This window comes from Meleagris gallopavo, chromosome 24 (assembly GCF_000146605.3).
Source record: "Meleagris gallopavo isolate NT-WF06-2002-E0010 breed Aviagen turkey brand Nicholas breeding stock chromosome 24, Turkey_5.1, whole genome shotgun sequence".
In the NCBI taxonomy this organism is placed as follows: domain Eukaryota; kingdom Metazoa; phylum Chordata; class Aves; order Galliformes; family Phasianidae; genus Meleagris; species Meleagris gallopavo.
The window spans coordinates 2607560-2627001 of NC_015034.2; the positions used below are offsets into that span (position 1 = coordinate 2607560).

Sequence of the window (19442 nt, forward strand, 5' to 3'; positions counted from 1 at the left end):
CGAGGGCAGCGCCCGCTTGTCGGGGGTGCTGTTGCCTCTCGTTGCCAACCCCCGGCTGCGGGTTTAGAGCTGAGGCCGGAGCTCTGTCTCGCGTGGAATCCGGTGCTCGAAGGATGCGCGATGCGCGGCGTCAGGAGGTCTACAAAAGCACAGAATCACAGAACACCAAGATCTGCGAGATCATCCAGTCCCACCATCCACCTGTCACCGATAGTAATCACTAAACCACGTCCCTCAACACAAAATCCAAACGTTCCTTCAACACCTCCAGGCTCGGTGACTCCACCACCTCCCTGTGCAGCCCATTGCAGTGCCTGACCACTCTTTCAGAGAAGTAGAGTTCCTGACGTCCAGCCTAAATCTCCCCTGGTGCAGTTTGAAGCCATTCCCTCTAGTTCTATCACCAGTTACACGAGAGAAGAGGCCGACCCCCAGCTCGCTACAGCCTCCCTTCATGTAGCTATAGAGAGCAATATGGCCTCCCCTGAGCCTCCTCTTCTCCAGACTGAACAACCCCAGCTCCTTCAGCCGCTCCTCATAGGATTTGTGCTCCAGACCCCTCACCAGCTTTGTTGCCCTTCTTTGAACCCGCTCCAGGACCTCAATGTCTTTCTTGCAGTGAGGGGCCCAAAACTGGACACAGTACTCGAGGTGCGGCCTCACCAGAGCTGAGTACAGGGGGACAACCACTGCCTTGCTCCTGCTGGTAACACTGTTCCCGATGCAAGCCAAGATGCCATTGGCTTTCTTGGCCATCCGGGCACACTGCTGGCTCACGTTCAGCTGAGCATCAACCAACACCCCCAGGTCCATTTCCTCTATGCAGTCTTCCAGCCACTCCACCCCAAGCCTGCAGCGTTGCCTGGGACCCAGCATTTGGCCTTGTTGAAACTCATCCCATTGGCTTCAGCCCAGCTCTCCAGCCTGTCCAAATCCCTCTGTAGGGCCCCACTACCCCCAGGCAGATCCACACTTCCAGCCAACTTGGTGTCATCTGCAAATTTACTGAGGGTACACTCAATGCCCTCATCCAGGTCACCAATAAAGATATTGAAGAGGACTGGCCCCAGCACCAACTCGTGGGGGACACCACTGGTTCCCAGCTGGATTTAGCTCACCACCACTCTCTGGGCCCGGCCCCCCAGCCAGTTCTTCATCCAGCCAAGAGCGTACCTGTCCAAGATGTGGGCTGCCAACTCCTGCAGGAGAGTACTGTGAGAAGGAGAATACTGTGAGAATACACTTCCCCACCCCACATCCTGCAGGGCTCGGCTGCCTGCTGGGCTTCACTGCAGCACCCAGCAGCCTCCACCTTCCCCTTGGAAAAGCAGAGACAAGACGTGGTCTGTGTTAGTTTCTTTATTAATTCATAGTCCGATAGCTGGTGTACAGGGATATGATCTATACATCAGGGGCTAAGACAGGGAGATCCAAAAGGCTTGTTTCCATAACAATTAAAAAAAGGAAATAAAAGTAATTTTAAAACTTCTAAAAAGCTTCTAGTGTGCAGACTGCAGCATTCTCTAGGCTCAATGTTGGGTGCAGCCTCCCCCTACCAGCCCTACGAGCAATCTGAGCGCAAAGCAATGTCACTGCAGGTGCCGGGCACAGTTGCAGCACAGCACATTCCCTAAGGCGTAGACTAGGCCAAAGCACAGGACCCACACACAACTCTACGGTGATGCTACAGGGTCAGCTGTTGCAGTGGGTCTAGGTAGGTTATTGTACACAGCAAGGGTAATGGATGGAGTCTGTGCCTACTTCAAAGTGGGGTGAGGAAGGGGTTGCCTTGCTTTCCATGGCTAAGCTGGGCCATTTGCTTTGCTGCATCCAGGCTTTTTGTCTAGACTGCAGCAGAGCCAGAGACTTTCCTGGCATATGTGCACCCACTGTGAGACAGGGTTGCCCTGCCTGAAGCTGGAGGTGGGCTTGTTCTGCATGTGGCCACCGAGAGCAGCATCAGGCCCTGTTAAACAAGTCCACAGCCACCTCTGGGGAAAGGGCAAGGGGGTCTCCACACCACGATGCTACAAAGGCCAGGCCCCCGCATTGCTTAGGTAAAGGACAGAGCTGGGGACACAGATCTACTGCTGTCTGCATCCTGTCCTTCCGGGTCAAGTTTTGTAGCAGATTTGTAACCTTCTGCACATCTCAGTGCTGCCTGGGCAGCCCTGAGCACCACGATTCTCCTGCCAGAGCAGCTGCCCCAGCACTGCCCTTGCTTTCAGGGTGACTGCTTAGCTCGGTGGCTGCAGAAGGGCATTCACTTGGCCAAAGTGCAGCCACTCAAGGGAGCAGCTCCCCCCATTTCTGGGATTGGTCCTGGGTGGGCCAACATCCACGGGGTCAAGGGTCTGTGCTCATTTGTGCCCTCACAGGGAGGCCAGGAGGCCCTGCAAAGCAGTGCATGGCTTCTGGCTCCTGCCAGCTCCTGGCCCATCTCCTGAGCAGATATTGTGCTGAGTAGAGCTAGGCACAACCCAGTGCGTGGCACAAGCCTTCCCTGCTCTCACTACCTCTCCTCCCTGGGCCCCAAGCACCTCAGTGCAGGCTGCCAGCCTCACCCCAGCTGAAGCCAGCACAAACTGGGGCTTGCACCATGGACCAGCCCATAGGGCTGCCCCCGTGGGCCTCTCTCTTCAGGCCAAGAAGGGTCCAGACTCAGATGGAAGGGCAGGACAAGACAATCTGCCACCCTTTCACACCTGTAGGCTCCCAGCTCCATTCACCAGAGCTGCTCACATACTCCAAAGGCTTTGCCCATCCTGCAGCCTGAAGAGGTATTTGGGAGTGGAGCTGTTAGTGCTTTGTACATACTGCTAGAGTGTCCCTAGGTGTTTGCATAGTATTTATTGGTTCATATACACAAGGCTGATTGCTGTACAGTTTACACTTTCAACATAAGCAACGAGCTCAGTGCTCGGCCCAGAGCCCTGCCCTGGCAGGAGATGCTGCACATGCTGGGGAGAGGAAGGGCAGCCCTGCATCAGGCAACATTGCACCCACACAGCCCTCCTCTCTCACATCCCCAGTTGCTGCCCTCCCCCTGCCCCAGCACTCACTGAGAGGGATGAGAAGCGAGTCCAGCAGAGGCAAGAATGGTGACGGGGATAGAGCCCCTCTTCTCCTTCAGTGAGCAGCCCCAGCCTCCTTCCTGCCACTGGAGCACTGCACAGGGATGTAGTGACGCAGGCGGACGTGCGAGGGTGGATTCTTCTCCCCTCTCATTTGCTGCCAGTCCAGCTCTGGCCTCCCAGAGGAGCCAAAGGATGCCCCTTGTGCGTGCTGCTGTCTTTAGGCTCCTGATGGCAGCAAGGCAGGGACAGGGTCCCTCTGTTTGCTGGAAGTACTGTAGCTCATGCGTCTTGCAGTCAGTCAGTCATGCGGATAGGACGGTAAGTATCTCGTACAGAAATCATGCCATTAGCCTATTGAAACATGTACAGCCAGCCCTGCTTCCCTCCAATCTCTGTCTTCCTCTCCTCTCTTCTCAGGTTGGTGTGGAGATCAGTGGTTTGGTGTTGAGGTGAGATCCTGGAGAGAGACAGAAAGACACAGAGATGGGGTTACCAGGCTCATGTAGTCCCAGCCTACACTTATTCCACACGCATCTGTTCTGACCACCCACAAGATGAGTTTTACAGCAGTGTGCCAGAGAGGCAGCATCAGAGCATCGATGAGTGCCCTGCCTGGAACCCGCAGCAATGGCACAGATGGTAGCAGTGGTGCCACCTCAGATGCAGAGAGCAGCAACAAGTAGGAGCTGAGCTTCACCAAAGCCAGTGCAGCACTGGAAGGAGCTGGGAAGGCTGCTGTAGAGCCTGGGACAGGTATATCCCATCCATTGGAGGCCAGCCCTGTTTCAACGAGGGTGACTCACTGCACCTTGTTCTCACAGCAGCATAGAAGACCGCATAAGTTGTTAATGCACTTCCTGAGCTGCTTTTGCACGCTGTAGAAAATAGCAAGAGTAAAGCAGCAGGAAGACTGCCTCAACTGAGGCTGGCCCAGGGACTCTCTAGGGACAGCTGCAGACAATAGACACTGTCTGTATGACCGTACGTCCACAAACACAAAGGTCTTCACTATCGTGAACCACAGATATCTCACTGACATAAAGCAGAAATTGGAGAGAGAGAGGAGACAGACACCATCATGCACAAACATCCCTGCTACCTTTAACCCAACAGTACAAAGAGCTGGCACAAACGGAATTGCAAAGGGGGGGGGGTTACCTCCAAAGAGGCCATTTGAGGGGGGTCAATGCTTCCCCCTTTTCAGACTGGCTCGTTTCACTATCTGAGCCCCCATCCTGCTCCCGGAGACTTCCAGTTTTGGGACACGCACTTGCACCTCCTCCTGAGGGAGCCACAGGGACAGGAGGCAGGACATCACCCAGGTGAACAGACAGACACAGAGAAAAGGACAGGAGAGGGAAAGGCTGAGTCAGTCAGCAGAAGACACCAAGCAAGAAGACTGGTGCAGGGGCAAGAGCAGCCCCTGGCAGCCTTAGGAGGGAAACAGGTGAGAGAGGTGAGCAGGACAGAAGAAAGGACAGAGGATGGAGGAGCCCTGGAGCCCACGAGTCCTGCAGAGGCAGTGCTGGCCCCGAGAAGGGCACTTGCAAGGCACAGCCATGAACCACACCGTACCTTGGCCCCCAGACCGTCCCTCTGTAGGATGGAGTACATGAAGTGATCAGCCTCTGTCTCCAGGTCTTTGGGGGCTCCTGCAGGGAGCCCTCCAGGATCAGGTCCTCATGCTCCTGCCTGTCATCTGTGTCACTAGGGCCCAGATGACGCACCACCTTCCGGATGACCTGCAGAGACCCATATGCAGCCTTCATCACTGCCAGCCCCGACATCACCCCACACAAGAGGACACGACCAGCCCCGACACCATGCCTTCCTTCTTGCAGGTCTGGCCCTCAGCCCCGTGCACACCACCCCCTGGCAGAATCTGGCTGGAGAAGAGCCACGACAGTAATTGGAGAAAGCAGAATGCAAGCACCCTGTGCAGAGCCCTGGGCTGCAGAGAGGGACCACACGGAAAGAGAGAGGAGGAAGACTGTGAAGAGCACCCTACAAACACTCGGCCCCAATCACTCACCTTCTTGGTGATTATATTGCCTTGTTCATCTGTGAACTGCTCCTCAGTCACGTGCTCCCCAGGTAAATGGAGGACTTCGTTGCCCTGGAGGGACAGGAGGAAGAGCATTTCAGGGTGCAGCAGAGCTCTCCAGCACGCAGCCCGGCACACACACAGCCCCAGCCCTGTCTCTGCTCTCTGCTGTGCACACCCCAGCACTGCTCCCTGCCCATTACCTTCACAAGGACACGCCGGCGGACGACTCTGGTAGAGAGAGACTCCTCGTCGTCCGCCAGCCCCTGGCTCTCCCCGAGCTCCTTGTCCAGCTCGCGGTGCGCATGATTGAGCAGGAAGCGCACAGAGCCCCTGACGATGTACAGGACATTCTGGCAGCTGACCAGGAAGAAGGCCAGCAAAACCACGACAATCAGCAGCTGGACCAGGAAAGACCACATCCTGCCCCTGCAGGGTCTTGCATGTGCCCCACACCCACTCTCAGAGCCCAGCCATGCTGTCGGTTGTGGCGGGCAGAGCTCTGGGCACAGGAGCTGCCCACAGGTCCGCACGCACCCTGTCTCTGCAAGCACTGCTGTAATCCTAGCTGCTGCAGATCAGCTGCCCGGGGCGGGAGAAGGGAGAAGGCAGGTGGGGTGTCCTTTGCACTCACAGCCTCTGTCAAAGTCATGGGATTGGGACTGCAACAGCAACACCCGTCCCCTGTCAGGCAGTGACAGGGACAGCCATGACCCCCTTCCCCAGCAGCCTGACAGGGCAGAGAGCAGTCATCTGTCACAGGACAGACGGAGCTACACGTGGCACAGAGCTGAGCTCTGCTGTGTTGCAGCTGCAGTCCTGCTGTGCCTGCTTGGGGGCACACGCCTGCTCTCATCCCATCCCTATCAGCTCCACATGGCCGTGGCGGGATGCCCATCACCCCTTCTGGCCCCCAGACCAGCTCTATTTCTGGCCCAGCAAGCTGTCCGGCCAGCGGCCAGGGCAGATACTCAATAAGGAAGCAAGCAGGGAGCCTGCCTGAGTTATAAATGGAGAGCAAGAGCTCACATATTGGTTGTGCAGCATTCTATTCTGGGCCAAGAGGCCCCCCAGGGACCAGGGCAGCAGTTCTGCCGGGACTTCTTGATCTGGTGGTGGGCAAAAGGCTGCATCTGCTGCTGCTCTCAACCTCACCTGCCCAAAGCAGCGGCTGTCGGGCTCCTCTGGCCAGCTGCCCGCGGGGTGCTGGGGCTGCCAGTCGCTGTCCTCTGTGGAGCTGACCCGCATCAGCTCCACGTCCGGCGCCAGGACCTGCTCTTGCTCCTGGCCCTGCGCCCCAGCAGCCACGGTGTGTGCTGGGCCCAGCCGTCGGGTGACCCCCTCCTGCCAGGAGCCCTCTGTCAGGTCCTGTAGGCAGGAGATAAAGGAGCCTTCTGCATTCCAGTCCCTCAGCCTGGGCGCCGGAGAGGGACAGGGAGAGAGAGACAGAGAGAGAGAGGCAGTCAGCTTTGTTGGAGTGAGTGTTGCACCCAGAACACCAGCTGACAGCTGGGCACAGCTGCACCCCGCCAGGCACAGAGCTCCTGGTGCTGCCAGTGCCTGGCACAAGCAGCATACAATGCAGATGCACAAAGGGCACGGGCCTTCTTCCTGCCACACTCTATGCCCATCCAACACCCCCGTCTGCAGGCTTCTGGGCCATGCCTCTGAACATCACTGGGCTCTCATGGGACCAGTGCTGCTGGGAAGATGGCAGAACACAGCCCTGTGATGGTGCTGGGAGGCACAACCCACATGCAGGGCCTGGCTGTCTGCGGGGATTTCCCCCGGGGGCTTTTCAAGGAGCCCCCAGAGAGACTCCAGAAGGTTTACAGGCACTCTGCCCAAGCCACTGCTCTGTGTGGGGTGCTGGGCTCCAGAGCTGGAGGTTAGCAGGGAAGCAAGCGAGGCTGGGAAGTTATTGCAGCTGGCCCAGCACAAGGCAGTAGCTGGCAAAGCTCCCCTTCCACTGCCCCCCTGTCACTGGGACCACCATACCTGTCTGCACTCCTCTCCACTGTGTGGCTCACAGTCGGCGATGCCACGATCCTGGCTTGTACCTTCTGTTGAACTGAAACAAAAGAGACTTCACTCTCTGGGTTTTGCTCTCCAGTCCCCAGCTGGTGGTCCCTGGCTGGCGTCTTCCCTTCTGGCCTCTGCCCTTCCTCCTGCTCTAGCAGTTCAATCAGCCCGTTCATGGCATCTGAGTCCACTGTGTCATCCTCAACTAAGTCCATAGAGCCCATGTGGTCTGGGCCGTGTGCGTCTGTCAGAAGTTGCCCTGGGAAACGACCTTCGCTTGTGGCATCCGAGTCCTCAGCCTTGCTGCACTCCAGAGAGGAGTCCTCAGCCGTCACCAGTGAAGGGGTGAGCCCTGAGGACCACACCTGCATGTCAGACATCTCCATCAGGGCGTCCTGCTCGGTGGCGGCCATAGGGATGGCGTCCATGATGGCCACCTCGTTCCAGTACTGGTCAGCACGCAGAGGGGATGGCAGCATATAATGCAGGGAGGCAGGGGAGAGCAGCTCGTCCTGCAGCGAAGCATAACCTACATGGGCAGACAGAGGCGATGTCTCCAGCAGCCATCTCACACACACACAAGCACAGCGGGGGCGAGAAGGGAAGCAGCCTCTGGGAGGTGGGTGCTCACAGCGGCTGCTGCCTTCACGCAGTCCCTCCTATCCCTGCAAGTGCCCCCGTGCCTCATCCTGAGTGCTGGGGCTGGGCAGCCCATGTGGCTGTCCATTCCCCTGGTGAGGACAGGCCTGGGGACTGGTGATGCCCCATTCCCACTGCAGGACATGGTGCCCTCTCTAGCACCCTGCTCTACCAGCCCCCAGTCCCTGCCCACAGCCCCCAACCAGCATCTGAAGGTCAGCCTGGAGCTCAGGTAGCCAGGTGCTGCAGGCACCAAATTCGCAAAGCTGACCCATAAGCAAGGAAGGATGACCCTGGCAAATGTCATGCAGCGCTGAAGCCCTGCAGGATGCAGCCAGGGCCCTACAATCCCACTGATGTCCCCAGGTCTATAAGCGATCATCGTGTCCTCATCACTGAGGGCCTCATGCACAGCCCAGGCACACCAATAGAGACTACAGCCAAGCCAAGCAGTCTCAGGCATGCAGGCAGCATTGTTTTTCCTTTACTGAGCCACAAGCCCTTTGTTAAGTGCTTCAGAATGAAAGAGAACTCCTGCTCCCCAGCAGCCAGGGATCGTCAGCAGCAGCTGGAGCACAATGTTCAGCCACGAGCCCCCAGCCTCCCCAATGCAGGGGGAAAGCAGTGCAGGGCCACTAAGGGAAGAGCATGACACAGCCAAGAGAGAAGCAGTCCTGGATGACATGCAGCTGCTGGAACAGGACACTGCTCCCAGAGGGCTCAGCTGAGGTGTAGACAAGCAGAGGAGGAAGATGAGAGGAGAGGCCAGGATGAACTCGGAGGTGACAAGAAGTGGCCCCCAGGAGTGCCCACATCTGATGGCAGTAGGTGGCACATTTGAGAGAACACAACAAGGGCAGATACGAAAGGGGAAAGCAATGAGCCAGAGCTGCATGGGTGGTGCCTGGGTGCAGGACAGCAACAGCCCCATCCCTGTCCATGGCACCCGGCTCTCCTGTGGGACACATGACAGTGGTTCTGCTCCCAGGCACAGCCATGGCCGGGCAGGTGGTGCTGGGAGCAACAAGCCAGGCACATCCCACACTGGTACCTCAAGAGGAGGAAGCCCCATGTGTCTGTTCTCCATGGAGAGCAGGACCAAGGTTCCCATAGCACATGGAGAGACTGCAGCTGTCTGCAGCAGCTGGCACCCACCAAGCTCTTAGGGGCAGTGCAGCTTACTTGGGACAGACATCAGCCCTACTGTGTCCACAGCGACTCCGCTCCTAGCCCCTCCGGTATTCCCTGCACAGGACAAGGGGCTCACCATTCATCTGGGAGGGTGAGAGTGAATAGTCCCTGTCTGTGTAGCGCCAGCTGCCCTTCAAGCTGCGGCTCTGCCGGCCGGAGCCCTCCAGCGTGCTGACAATCTCGCTGCGGTCAATGTTCCTCAGCGCCGTGTACAGGTTCTCAACTGCAAGGAAAGCCGGTGTCAGCAGCAGGCAGGGCAGGCTGGCAGTTGTGGCCATGCCCCAGCTGCCCTCCAGGCAGGTGTGCAGGAACTGGTGGCCCAAACTCAGCCAGGGAGCCCTGAGCACACACATATAGGCTGCACGCCCAGCCCTGATACCATCACCCTTGTAGTGGGAATTAATACTCACTCTTGACACCCTTGCCCTCGCGGCTGACCCAGAGGTTGAGTAAAGCTATGCTCTGCTCCAGCAAGGAGTTAGGGTTCTCCACACGAATCCTGTTGATGTCATCCACCCCAAACTGCAGCTCACGTGCCAGCTCTGGGAGAGACACGGCATCTCAGCATCACATCCATGGGCAGCTCCCCAGACAGCATAAAGCACATTCACGCAACCCTGCAGCATCTTTCTAGTCTTCCTAAGTGCTGAGCTTCAAGGTGCACTGAGCATCCATCAGCTGGGGACTCACCTGCCCAGCTGAGGCCGAGCTGCTCTGCGATGTCGATCATCTTCTGGTCTGCCCTGTCAGTGCTGCTCAGAGAGCCTGGAGGAGAAGAGGGGGTCACAACTCCAGCTGTGGGTTGGGGTAGGAGTGAGGTGCAGGCTGCAGGGGCTCCCCGCAGGCAGGACCAAAGAAACTCCATGGGAACAGGAGGATGCTACACACGCAAGTGCAGCAGGGTCATCCCAGCCCTTCCTCCTGGGCTGGGCAACCTAAGCAAAGGAGGTGGAATGCTTGAACAGACCCAGTAGGCTGCGTACCGAAACAGCTCTCACTTAGGATGCTGTATCGCTCCCTCAGAGACAAAGGTGTCAGTGTCCTCCTTCGCTCCTCTGTGCCACTTCCCTGCAAAGTGGGGACAAACCAAGAGGTCACCAGCCAGAAGAGAGAGTAGCAGCTCAGCCCTGGCACCTGCACAGCCCCAGCACAGCGTGGTGTGGCCGCTTTGAGAAAGGAGGGCTGACCTTGGTGCAGGGTGGAATGCTGATGTTGAGGTGGCAGAGCACATGCTGCAAGTCCTCATACTTCATGGCTTTGCGCAGGAAGGACAAGGAGCCACTGGCTTCCCGGCTGCTGTCCCGGACCTGCACACCAAGCACCCAGGTAGGGGGGTTGGAACAGGGCACAGGGCCCCACCACAGCCCAACTCTGCACCTGCCATTACCTTGATGGGGATGGCGAGGCGGTTCTCCCGGAAGGACTGGAAGTGGAAGGTGCGTGACTGCGTGGCCTTCTTGACGGGCACCAGATTCCCTGAGAGCTCGACATGCAGAGGCATTCCCTCCACCACCTGTAGGGAGTGAAACAAGGGCTAGGACCCTGCACAGAGCAGCTTCTTCCTTCTGTCCTCCAGGAATGCTGCAAGAGACAAACCTCAATGTCCCTGCTGCGGGCCACCTCAGTGAAGTTTTCGTGCTGCTCCAAAGTCTTGTCCACCTTGTCATCAGTCATGCAGTAGCAGCGCAGCCGGCCTTCCCGTCCATCATTCATCTTGGCAAACACCACAAATTTGGCCATGTAGGGCACAGCTGTCAGTTCCTTGTACAGCATGGTGGCAAAGTGCACAGCCTCAGCAGTGCGTGGGCAGTCAGCCAGCCAGAACCTGTGGGAAGGGTGGGTCAGTGTGGTGCACCGGGGGGGAGGGGGGGAGGCGGAAACAGCACCACATAGGGTGTGAAGGAGCTCCAAGTGTGGAAAACCCATCCAGGGCAGGGATCTTTCCCAGGAACAAGAGTCCCAACCAATTACATGCTCAGCCATAGCTCACCTGGCAGACACATTGGTGGTAAAGTTAGCGCACTCCTTTTCATAGACCAGCTTCGTGGTGCCTGTGATGTCTTCCCACTGAGCTTGTGCTGTCCCTCCTGCAGCAGCAGAAAGCAGGAGTAAGCACGTTGCTTTCTTGCTGCAGTGGATCTCCTCTCCCCACTGGACTGTGCAACCTGTCCTTGGCCTCCAAAGCTGCATCCCACCTCAGCTCATCCTGTTACCAGCCCACTCGTGCACATAGCCTCACCTATCACAGAGCAGAGCAGGCGCAGGCTGGTGGTGTCACCCTCGCCACTGTCTCGGGGATTGTCCTTCCAGGATGGGGGCAGAGGGATGCGGAGGCCAATGGGGCGGTGGAACTTCCTCCGGCGAGGCTCCACTGTGACGATGGGGCTGAAAGTTGCCTGGTTCCCCAGCAGCTTGGTCACCAGCTCATCAGGCACGGGCTGCGCCTGTGGGCAGCACAGGTGGGGTGATTGGGGCCAGCTCTCTGCAGTGCTGGGGTGCAGCTGGATAAGCTGCCTTTTCCTGCCTGCTGGTTTCCAGACCAGGCTCTTCAGCACCTCACCTGCAGAGCCAGCCTCACTTTCTTGGTGACAGCGGTGTCTGGGAAGGTGGCCTGCACCATAGGCACCAGTGTGCTTTTCAAGCACCCTCCCTCGGGGCCAATCATGTCACAGTCTTGGCAAATCCGGGACATGACCACGAAGTAGAGAGGAAAGTCAGTGGTGATGATGCGGCAGACCCTCTTCTTCTCCAGCTCCTCTTGGCTCTCCAGCTCTGCAAGTGCAGCACAGGCATCAGTGCTCCTCCACAAACCAAACCCATGGCTCTCATTCACCTCCTCTTCTGGCTGCACCAACCATGCCACACTCGGTCCCATACCACCACCTCCCAGTGCTGGCCATTCCCAGGACAGCTGCAGTTCTGAATGGAGTGTCAAGCCCCCAGCCTGGCACGCTCACCCTCATCCATGCCATTGAGCAGTTGGTCCATGTAGCTCTCCTCATAGCGGTTGCGGTGCTCCTTCCAGACAGAGCCATTCTCACTGCGTAACACCACCAGCTCACGGTCCCCACGTCCGTAGGAGGCAAAGTGAGGAATTTCCACGATGACGGGGCTGCAGATAAGGGAGGAGCATGCTTACACCATGCTGCAAAGGCCCACCCTAGCATTGTGCTGCACTTGGCCAAAGCTAGGACAGCTCCTGCAGCAGAATCCCCACAGACAGGCAGCAACAGCCTAGCCCCCAGCCCCTAGAGGAGCCCAGATCTGTCCCTAGCCCAAGGGATGGCCCCATTCAATTCCATGCTCACCTGAGGAACTGGGCGCCAGCTGGCCCCAGTGCAATGATGCGGCTCGCCAGGCCTTCCTCCTCAGCCAGCGGTGGGGGTGCAGGCAGTTTCTGAGGCTTCACCAGGCGGCAAGTGATGCGGGTGGGAGCGGCACAGGCACGGGGTGGGATGACCACACGCAGCCCGTGGTGCCGGCTGCCCCGCATGGAGCCGCCGCGTGCATCCACCATGAAGCTCACCAGGAACCTGCAGTGGGCAGAGGCATAGGCAAGCAGTGCCCTGCAGCCAACTCACACACGCAGTGCTGCCTTGGGCAGGCACTTACCCTGTGTGAACGGGACTGGCCACGGGGCTGATGTTGTCTGAGGTCTCGGTGGCCGGGCTGCTGGGAATCAAGGAGTCCTCATCGAACTCCTTGGAGGGCTGTGCAAAGGCAGGGAAGAATCCTGATGGGCATAGGGTCCTGTCTGGTGGTGCTGAGTCTGCTCAACCCTCTGCACTCTCTGCTCCCATTCTGCCTGGGCAGCCCTATACCATCAACCCACCCCGTCCACCCATGACGTTTTGGCTCTGGGCTGACAGAGGAGGGATATTCCCCCGGCAAGAAATACACTAGAACTGTGTCACACTCACCTCCTGTGGGGACACCGAGGGTGCGTGCAGCAGGCTGCCTTGCTCAGCTTCAGTCTCTACAGATCCCACCTGCTCAGGCTCCTCTGCTCTGGTCACCACAGTCTCAGGGGGCACGCAGGGGACCTGTGGGATAGCTACAGACTCCTCCCTGGCAGGAGAGAACAGTGACAGCCACTGCAGCAACAGGTCAGGGCCCCCCAGGCTCCAGCCACCCCCCAGGGCCACCAGGCACAGCAGGACCCTGTCAGGGAGATCAGGGATCCTTGCCCACAGTCATCCTTGATCTGCTGGTACCCAATGCCTGCAGCTGTCCCTGCCCTGCTAGCATCCCACCCCAGCACCAGCCTGGCCCATGCCCTGTCCCCACTCCCTCCCCACCATCCAGTGCCTCATACGTTTGCTCCAGTGTTGTCACGGTCACAAACTCCAGCATCTCCCTCTTGACCTCCTGCTCCCTGGGTTCAGGTGTTCTGGGTTTTGGTGCGATCAGCTCCTCCTCTGAAACCAAGAGCTGGCTCAGCACACAGAGGCAGCAGGACAAGGGAGCACAGCTGCCCAGCTTTATTCCCATCCCTGCTCCCACCACTGGCCACACGCATTCATCCCCTGGATCTCAGCAGTGGGAAGGCTCTTCCCTCTGCCAGAAGCCTGGGCTGTTAGTGTGGCAGGAGCCATGGCAGCTGTTAGGAGCCGGCCAACCCCAACCTCACAACACTCAAGCACAGAGCCAAGCCTGCTGGGGCCCCCAGCATCAGGTGGGGCTGGGGCCATAGAAAGGACTCACCAAGGCCACCAAGTTCACCCACACATGTCTCTCTGGGGGCACGAGCCCAACCATCCTCATCTGCCACCCAATTAACACCTGCTAAGGAATCCACCGGGGCTGAGCTCATGCTAGAGCCCTGCTGGAAGGAGCCCAGCACCTCCCAGTGCAGGGAGAGCCAGAGTGGTGAGCAGCACAGGGACCTTCCAGTGCTCCACTTCATACCACCAAGGCCAGAGTGGCATGGGCTGGCTGTGGGCAGGCTCCAGAGCTTACAACAGGAGCAGGCTCCTGCTGCTGGGAGCAAGGCTGATGACAGCCAGGGCTCCCTCTGCTCGGGGATAGTCCCCTTCATGCAGTCACACCACAGCAAGCAGCATGGATGCAGATGGGCAGGATGGCAGGGCCTGTACTGGGTAGCACCAGCCCAGCAGCAGGGTTCAGCAGATGGAGGCGGCGTGCGGATGGTTAGTGGCCATGGGGTGAAATGGGCCATTGAGCTGGGGCACAGGGACAAATTTCATACCCATTACTGTGACATGAGCAGTGCCTGCAAAGTAAGAAGAGGCAAAAGTGAGGTCTTGGTGGGAGGGGATAGGAGCAAACCAGCTTCAGCCGGGCTGTGGGCTGGTACCACCCGGAGAGCATGGTGCGGTGCTCAGAGTGCCCAACTTCTCTCTGCACACCATCCTCAGGTCTGGGCACCACCCTCCTGCACAGCACAGGGGAAGACCAAGCCAGGAGGCGGCTGCTGGGCTTCCGCTTCCTTGTTGCAAGACCCCAGTGGGGCAAGGCAGCTCCCCACCCTGTGCCCATCCCTGGGGCTGCTAGCAGACTATAAGGGCATGACCCAGCTCCAGCCCCTCACCTTCATCCTCCGACACATCCAGAATCTCATCCACAGTCTCCGGGAAGCTCATGCGGTACTTGTCACTGACTGGCTGTGGAGCAGAGAGAGGGCAGTCAGAGCAGGACAGCACGCAACCCACAGCCCCTCTCCACATGCCTGGGCACTCAAACTGCTCTTTGGCAGCCCACACCCTGAGCTGCCTGGGGCTCACTGCCTGTGGCCAAGGCCGGCAGACCCTCACTTGGCTGCTCCCAACCCCAAACCTTCTCCGCATGATCCTGCGCCCAGCCAGTCCCGTGCCCAGAAACTTACTGGGATGCTGGTCTCCTCTGTGACTATCTTGAGCACATCTGTGACAGAAATGTAACCGAGGCGCTTCGCGATGGCCAGGGGAGTGGTGCCATTCTGTGCAAGGGGAGAGGATGTAAGGGAACCCAGGTGTGTGCCCAAGCATGTCACACAATGAGGAAATGCAGCAGTTTGCCCTACTCACCGTGCTGATCTCGTTGGGAGAGGCACCATGCTTCAGCAGCAGGGTCACCACGTCCGTGTGACCCTGCTGTGCTGCCTGGTGCAGGGGTGTGTAGCCCAGCTGTAGGGAGAGCAGAGAGTGCTGCATCAGCTTTGGGGAATGCTGCCCCACAAATGCCCCCCAAAGCTTCACACGATGCTTCACATGGGCTGCCTCTTACTTTCTGTGGTTAGAAAAGGGCTGTGTAGGATCCATAATGCGCCCAGGGGCACTACAACAGCTTCCAGCCATGGGAACAGGAGGACTTGGAGTAAGGTATAGGGGTTGTAGTAGTACAAAACCTTTCCCATCAACCTGCACACCGTTCCCCAGGGTCCTTTTAGCACAGAGCATCATTGTACCTTAGTTTTAGCATTGACATCAGCCTGGTGCTGCAGCAGAAACTTCACCAATTTGATGTTCCCATAGTGGCTGGCTACGTGCAGCGGGGTGTAGCCCATCTGAAAGACAAGATCAGGTCTCAGTCTGCTGTCAGCGCTGCTCCTGGGGCTTTTGGCTTGGGTATGTTGAACTGCATGGGCCAGATCCAACAGCTGAAGGGTAGGGTATGTAGAAGTAGTTCCCAAGTGTTTTGCACCCCAACCATGGCCAATGCACTACTTTACCCTCGTTGTTGCATCCACTGTGACTCCGTGTTTCACCAGAACATCAGCAACTGGTACGTGTCCCTCTTGGGCCACGAGATGGAGAGGAGTCAGGCCACTCTGCAAAAAGAGCACATCACATGCACAAGAGAAGTACTGCAGCTCGACCAGCAGAGAGAGCAAGTTGGGTTGTAAATACGGCAAACTGCCCAACATTATGTTATTGGCCGAGGCACTGCTATTTGAATGCAGGGAGGCATTAGATCTGCTACTGCCTGCCAGCCTGGCAGGAAGCACCAGCACAACATACCTTGTTGCCTAAATTTCCATTGGCTTGCTTGGAGAAAAGCAGTGCTACCATGTCTGTATGCCCCTCCTGAGAAGCCAGGTGCAGAGGAGTGACTCCCTGAACAGACTCCGCATTTGCAGAAGCACCATACTGCAACAAGCTGCTGGCCACCTCCATCTGGTTCTGCTTGGCAGCAATGTGCAGAGGGGTGTACCCGTTCTGTGGGAGGAGACCATGGCAGCTCTCAGCACCCACTGAGCAGATCTGCCTGGACAGAAGTACCACCCCATCTCTCCAGGCCAAGTCTGCCCTCCCAGGCTACTTCCAGGGCTCAGGGACACAAGCCCACACTCAAATCATCTCCCTGACAGCAACTAAACCTATCACTGAAGCCAATCCTGCTTCCCTAATCCAGATAGTGAGAGGGCTCCAAGACCACCTGCTTCAGGTCTGGTTAGTGTCAGCTGTGCTGGGGTTTTCTTTACATGAGTTTCTAGCATGCAGCCACTTGGGGCTGCAAGAGTCAGGACAGGCAGGCACTACTAGGGCTGCCCGGTAGAGGTGTGGGGCAGAACCCACAACACACAGGATTAGTATTCAGGCAGAGGCTGCATGGCCTTGAGCACTGCTTGTGCAGTCATTTGCCAGCAGAGAAGCAGACGCCCTGTGCCTGTGATGACGCAGGCTGCCGTGACGCAGACCAAGGGGAGATCGGCACCAGCACCAGCTGCTCTGATGCCAGCCCAGCAGGCCTGCCAGCAGATGCACGGGGGAAGAAGGGAGGGTCACATGGTAGCACCAGCAGCCACTTGTCTGCCGAGATGCTGCAGCTTCTGCAAACAATACGAAAAACAATTCTGCTGGGCTGATCCATGAGGAAAGGCTCCTCGTGCTCTGCCAGAGCGCAGGATGCTCACAAGCTGCTGGATTTTCTGCCTTCACGGCTTCCCAGTTGCATGGAAACATTCGTGTGTGGTTTCCCAAACTGCCAGACCGCAGCACTGCTCAGCAGGGCTTGCCATGGAAACACATCCCCAAGCAACAGCCACTAGGCTGCCAACAGGGAATACCCCTGAAAGCCACTCTGCTGGAACTGGGTGAGTGCTCAGCATCCCCATGGGCACAAGGACAGGCCAGCACAAGCAGCAGGTGGAGGAGCTATGGTGGGACTGGCAGGTGTCTCAGAGTTGAGGTGTGACACAGCACGGGGCATTGTGAGCCTCGGCTGGAGGGTACTGGGCACACACCATCCTCCCACCCCAGGGATCCCATCCAGCCTTACCCAGGCTGAGCTGTGTGGAGAGCTCCCCTTGGGAAGCAGGAGCTTGACGATCTCCAGGTTGTTGTGGTACACAGCTACGTGCAGTGGGGTCAGGCCATTCTAGGGAAGGGAAGAAGGCACGGAGCAGTGAGATAGAGTCTCAGCCCATACTCACCTCTCCCACAGCCCCAGAACAACCCTCACCTTCCCTGCTGCATTGGGGTGAGCATCATGCACCAGCAGCAGCTCTGCCACATCCACCTTCCCATACTTGGCTGCAACGTGGAGAGGGGTAAATCCTTTCTGAGGAGATAGGCAGCCCATCACTGGGTGTAAGGGGATGATGAGGAGAATGCAGATGCACACTGCAGCACAGGAGGCTGTCCCTTCTGGGACGGGGACACTGTCCTGCAGCCCTGCCAGCCATCTTTCTGCAGCATGCCAGCAGCCTACCTTGGTCATGCAAGTCTGAGAGGCTCCCATCTCTAGCAGGGCCAAGGCTGTGTCTACATGCCCCTCTCTGGCAGTGATGTGCAGAGGCGTGTGCCCTGCTGTGGTGGCCAGGTTGGGGTTGGCACTGTTCTCCAGCAGAAGTTGGACCATACTGGTGTGGCCAATGCGTGTAGCACAGTGCAGAGGAGTCTGGTCATCCTGTAAGGGAAGCAGAGAAGCTGCTGCTCATGGGCTTGGATTCAGTGCTTCCTTGCAGCACTCCTGCTGCTTCACAATCCCTCACAGAGCAAAGGACTCAGCACTGGGTGAGCACATGGGAGCTCCTGCCTACCTTGGCCTTGGCGTTGACTTTGGCTTTGTTCTGCAGCAGATACTTGGCCACATCCATGTGCCCAGCTCTGGCTGCCATGTGCAGGGGAGTCTCCACTTTCTGCACCGTGGAACAGAATAAAGTGGTGAGGCCACAAGAGGGGACATGTCACCAAGGGGTTGCCCAGGAACACAGAAAGCAGGGTGCAGCCCCTCCACTACACCCCACCACAGTGAGCCCCAATGGCTCCAGCCAGGCCAGGACTCACCACATTGGACACATTAGGAGATGCTCCACGCTGCAGCAGGGTTTTGACGATGGGCAAGTGCCCCATGAAGGCAGCCACATGCAAAGGGGTCAGGCCGGACTGTGGAGAGAAAGCACCAAAGCGTCATGTTGGATGGCCTGACACAGAGGTAATCTCCCCATCCTCTCAGCCTCTGGGAGCCCCTAGCTGAGCCGATAGCAGTGCACAGAGCTTCTGCCTTGCAGGAAACAGGCTGTGGATGCCACCTGCACAGTGGGTCTTGAGCTGCAGTTCTCCCAAGCCACAAGGAAGAAGATGCTGGGGGGCAGCAGGGCAGCAGTGACCCAGCCCTGCTGTGCATGGGCAATAACAGAAGGGCTGGAGCTGGGCTGCAGCTCACCCACCTCCGTGACGGCATCAATGGAGGCTCCTGTCTTCAGAAGCAATTCCATCACCCGAACGTGGTTCTTCTTGCAGGCGATGTGGAGAGGCGTGAAGCCATTCTACAGACAGAATGACCATCAGTCAATTGCAAGCACATCCCCTGTTCCTCTGCCTTTTTCTTCCTCCACTCCCATTTATCCTTTTCTTGCCCACCCCTCCTGGCTTACCAGGGCTCTGGAGTTGGGCTTGGCTCCCTTTTCCACCAGCAGTTTAGCCACACGGTGGTGGCCACAGTGCGCGGCTACATGCAGTGGTGTCAGGTGGTCCAGGGTGATGTCGTCTATCTCAGCACTGTACTGCAGGAGTAGACGCACACAGTCCAGGTGATCACCCTGTGCTGCCATGTGGATCGGCGACAGACCGTTCTGGGAGCAGGGAGCGGAGCCTTAGGGCTGAGTGGAGGGCACTGGGCATCCCACCCAGCCCTGCTCCCTGCCACAGCTCTGAGCAGAAGGATCAGGAAGCTCTTTGCCTCTTGAGGGCCAAAAGTTCAACCCTGGCCCAGCTACAGAGAGCATCCAGCAAATGCATGCAATTTGTGGCCCCTGCACTAACACTGAGCACAGTCCCACAGGCACCTTTGTTTTGGCTTGAATGGGAGCACCGTGGTCCAGTAGGATCTCTGCAATTCGCACATGTCCATTGCGAGCTGCACAGTGGAGAGGCGTCAACTCATCCTGGGGAGAGAGAAGGGTTCACAGGCTCAGCAAGGGCAGGGAAAGGCAAGGCACCCCAGGCCGGAAAGGAACAGAAACTTGAGGCTTGTTTGCAAAATAAGACCAAAACTGAGCCTGTCCTCAGCTTCCAAGGCCCACC

The 19442-nt window shown here is 57.9% G+C and overlaps 1 protein-coding gene across 9 annotated transcripts in view; it reads right to left on the reverse strand.

The window, feature by feature from the left end:
• Positions 1-1344: 1344 nt before the first annotated feature.
• ANK1 (ankyrin 1) overlaps positions 1345-19442 on the reverse strand; it is a 50178-nt gene continuing 32080 nt past the window's right edge. For 4 of the 9 annotated variants that reach the window (XM_019622662.2, XM_031556752.1, XM_019622664.2 and 1 more), the window contains exons 9-43: positions 19205-19303; positions 18794-18991; positions 18587-18685; positions 18204-18302; positions 17957-18055; positions 17626-17823; positions 17377-17475; positions 17194-17292; positions 15933-16130; positions 15644-15742; positions 15380-15478; positions 15000-15098; positions 14819-14911; positions 14525-14597; positions 14183-14206; positions 13289-13391; positions 12894-13041; positions 12586-12683; positions 12282-12506; positions 11931-12085; positions 11534-11745; positions 11213-11417; positions 10964-11060; positions 10570-10798; positions 10361-10486; positions 10161-10280; positions 9957-10041; positions 9664-9738; positions 9384-9515; positions 9050-9196; positions 7120-7672; positions 6277-6535; positions 5110-5193; positions 4653-4819; positions 1345-3534 (exon numbers count right to left, since the gene is read on the reverse strand). In XM_019622662.2, coding sequence (XP_019478207.1) covers positions 3429-3534; positions 4653-4819; positions 5110-5193; positions 6277-6535; positions 7120-7672; positions 9050-9196; positions 9384-9515; positions 9664-9738; positions 9957-10041; positions 10161-10280; positions 10361-10486; positions 10570-10798; positions 10964-11060; positions 11213-11417; positions 11534-11745; positions 11931-12085; positions 12282-12506; positions 12586-12683; positions 12894-13041; positions 13289-13391; positions 14183-14206; positions 14525-14597; positions 14819-14911; positions 15000-15098; positions 15380-15478; positions 15644-15742; positions 15933-16130; positions 17194-17292; positions 17377-17475; positions 17626-17823; positions 17957-18055; positions 18204-18302; positions 18587-18685; positions 18794-18991; positions 19205-19303 — 5001 coding nt within the window. In that variant the 3' untranslated portion in view covers positions 1345-3428. Of the gene's footprint in view, positions 3535-4652; positions 4820-5109; positions 5194-5324; positions 5653-6276; positions 6536-7119; positions 7673-9049; positions 9197-9383; positions 9516-9663; positions 9739-9956; positions 10042-10160; positions 10281-10360; positions 10487-10569; positions 10799-10963; positions 11061-11212; positions 11418-11533; positions 11746-11930; positions 12086-12281; positions 12507-12585; positions 12684-12893; positions 13042-13288; positions 13392-14182; positions 14207-14524; positions 14598-14818; positions 14912-14999; positions 15099-15379; positions 15479-15643; positions 15743-15932; positions 16131-17193; positions 17293-17376; positions 17476-17625; positions 17824-17956; positions 18056-18203; positions 18303-18586; positions 18686-18793; positions 18992-19204; positions 19304-19442 lie in introns of those variants that run through there. The other 5 variants (XM_019622668.2, XM_031556754.1, XM_031556753.1 and 2 more) reach the window with 4 other exon arrangements.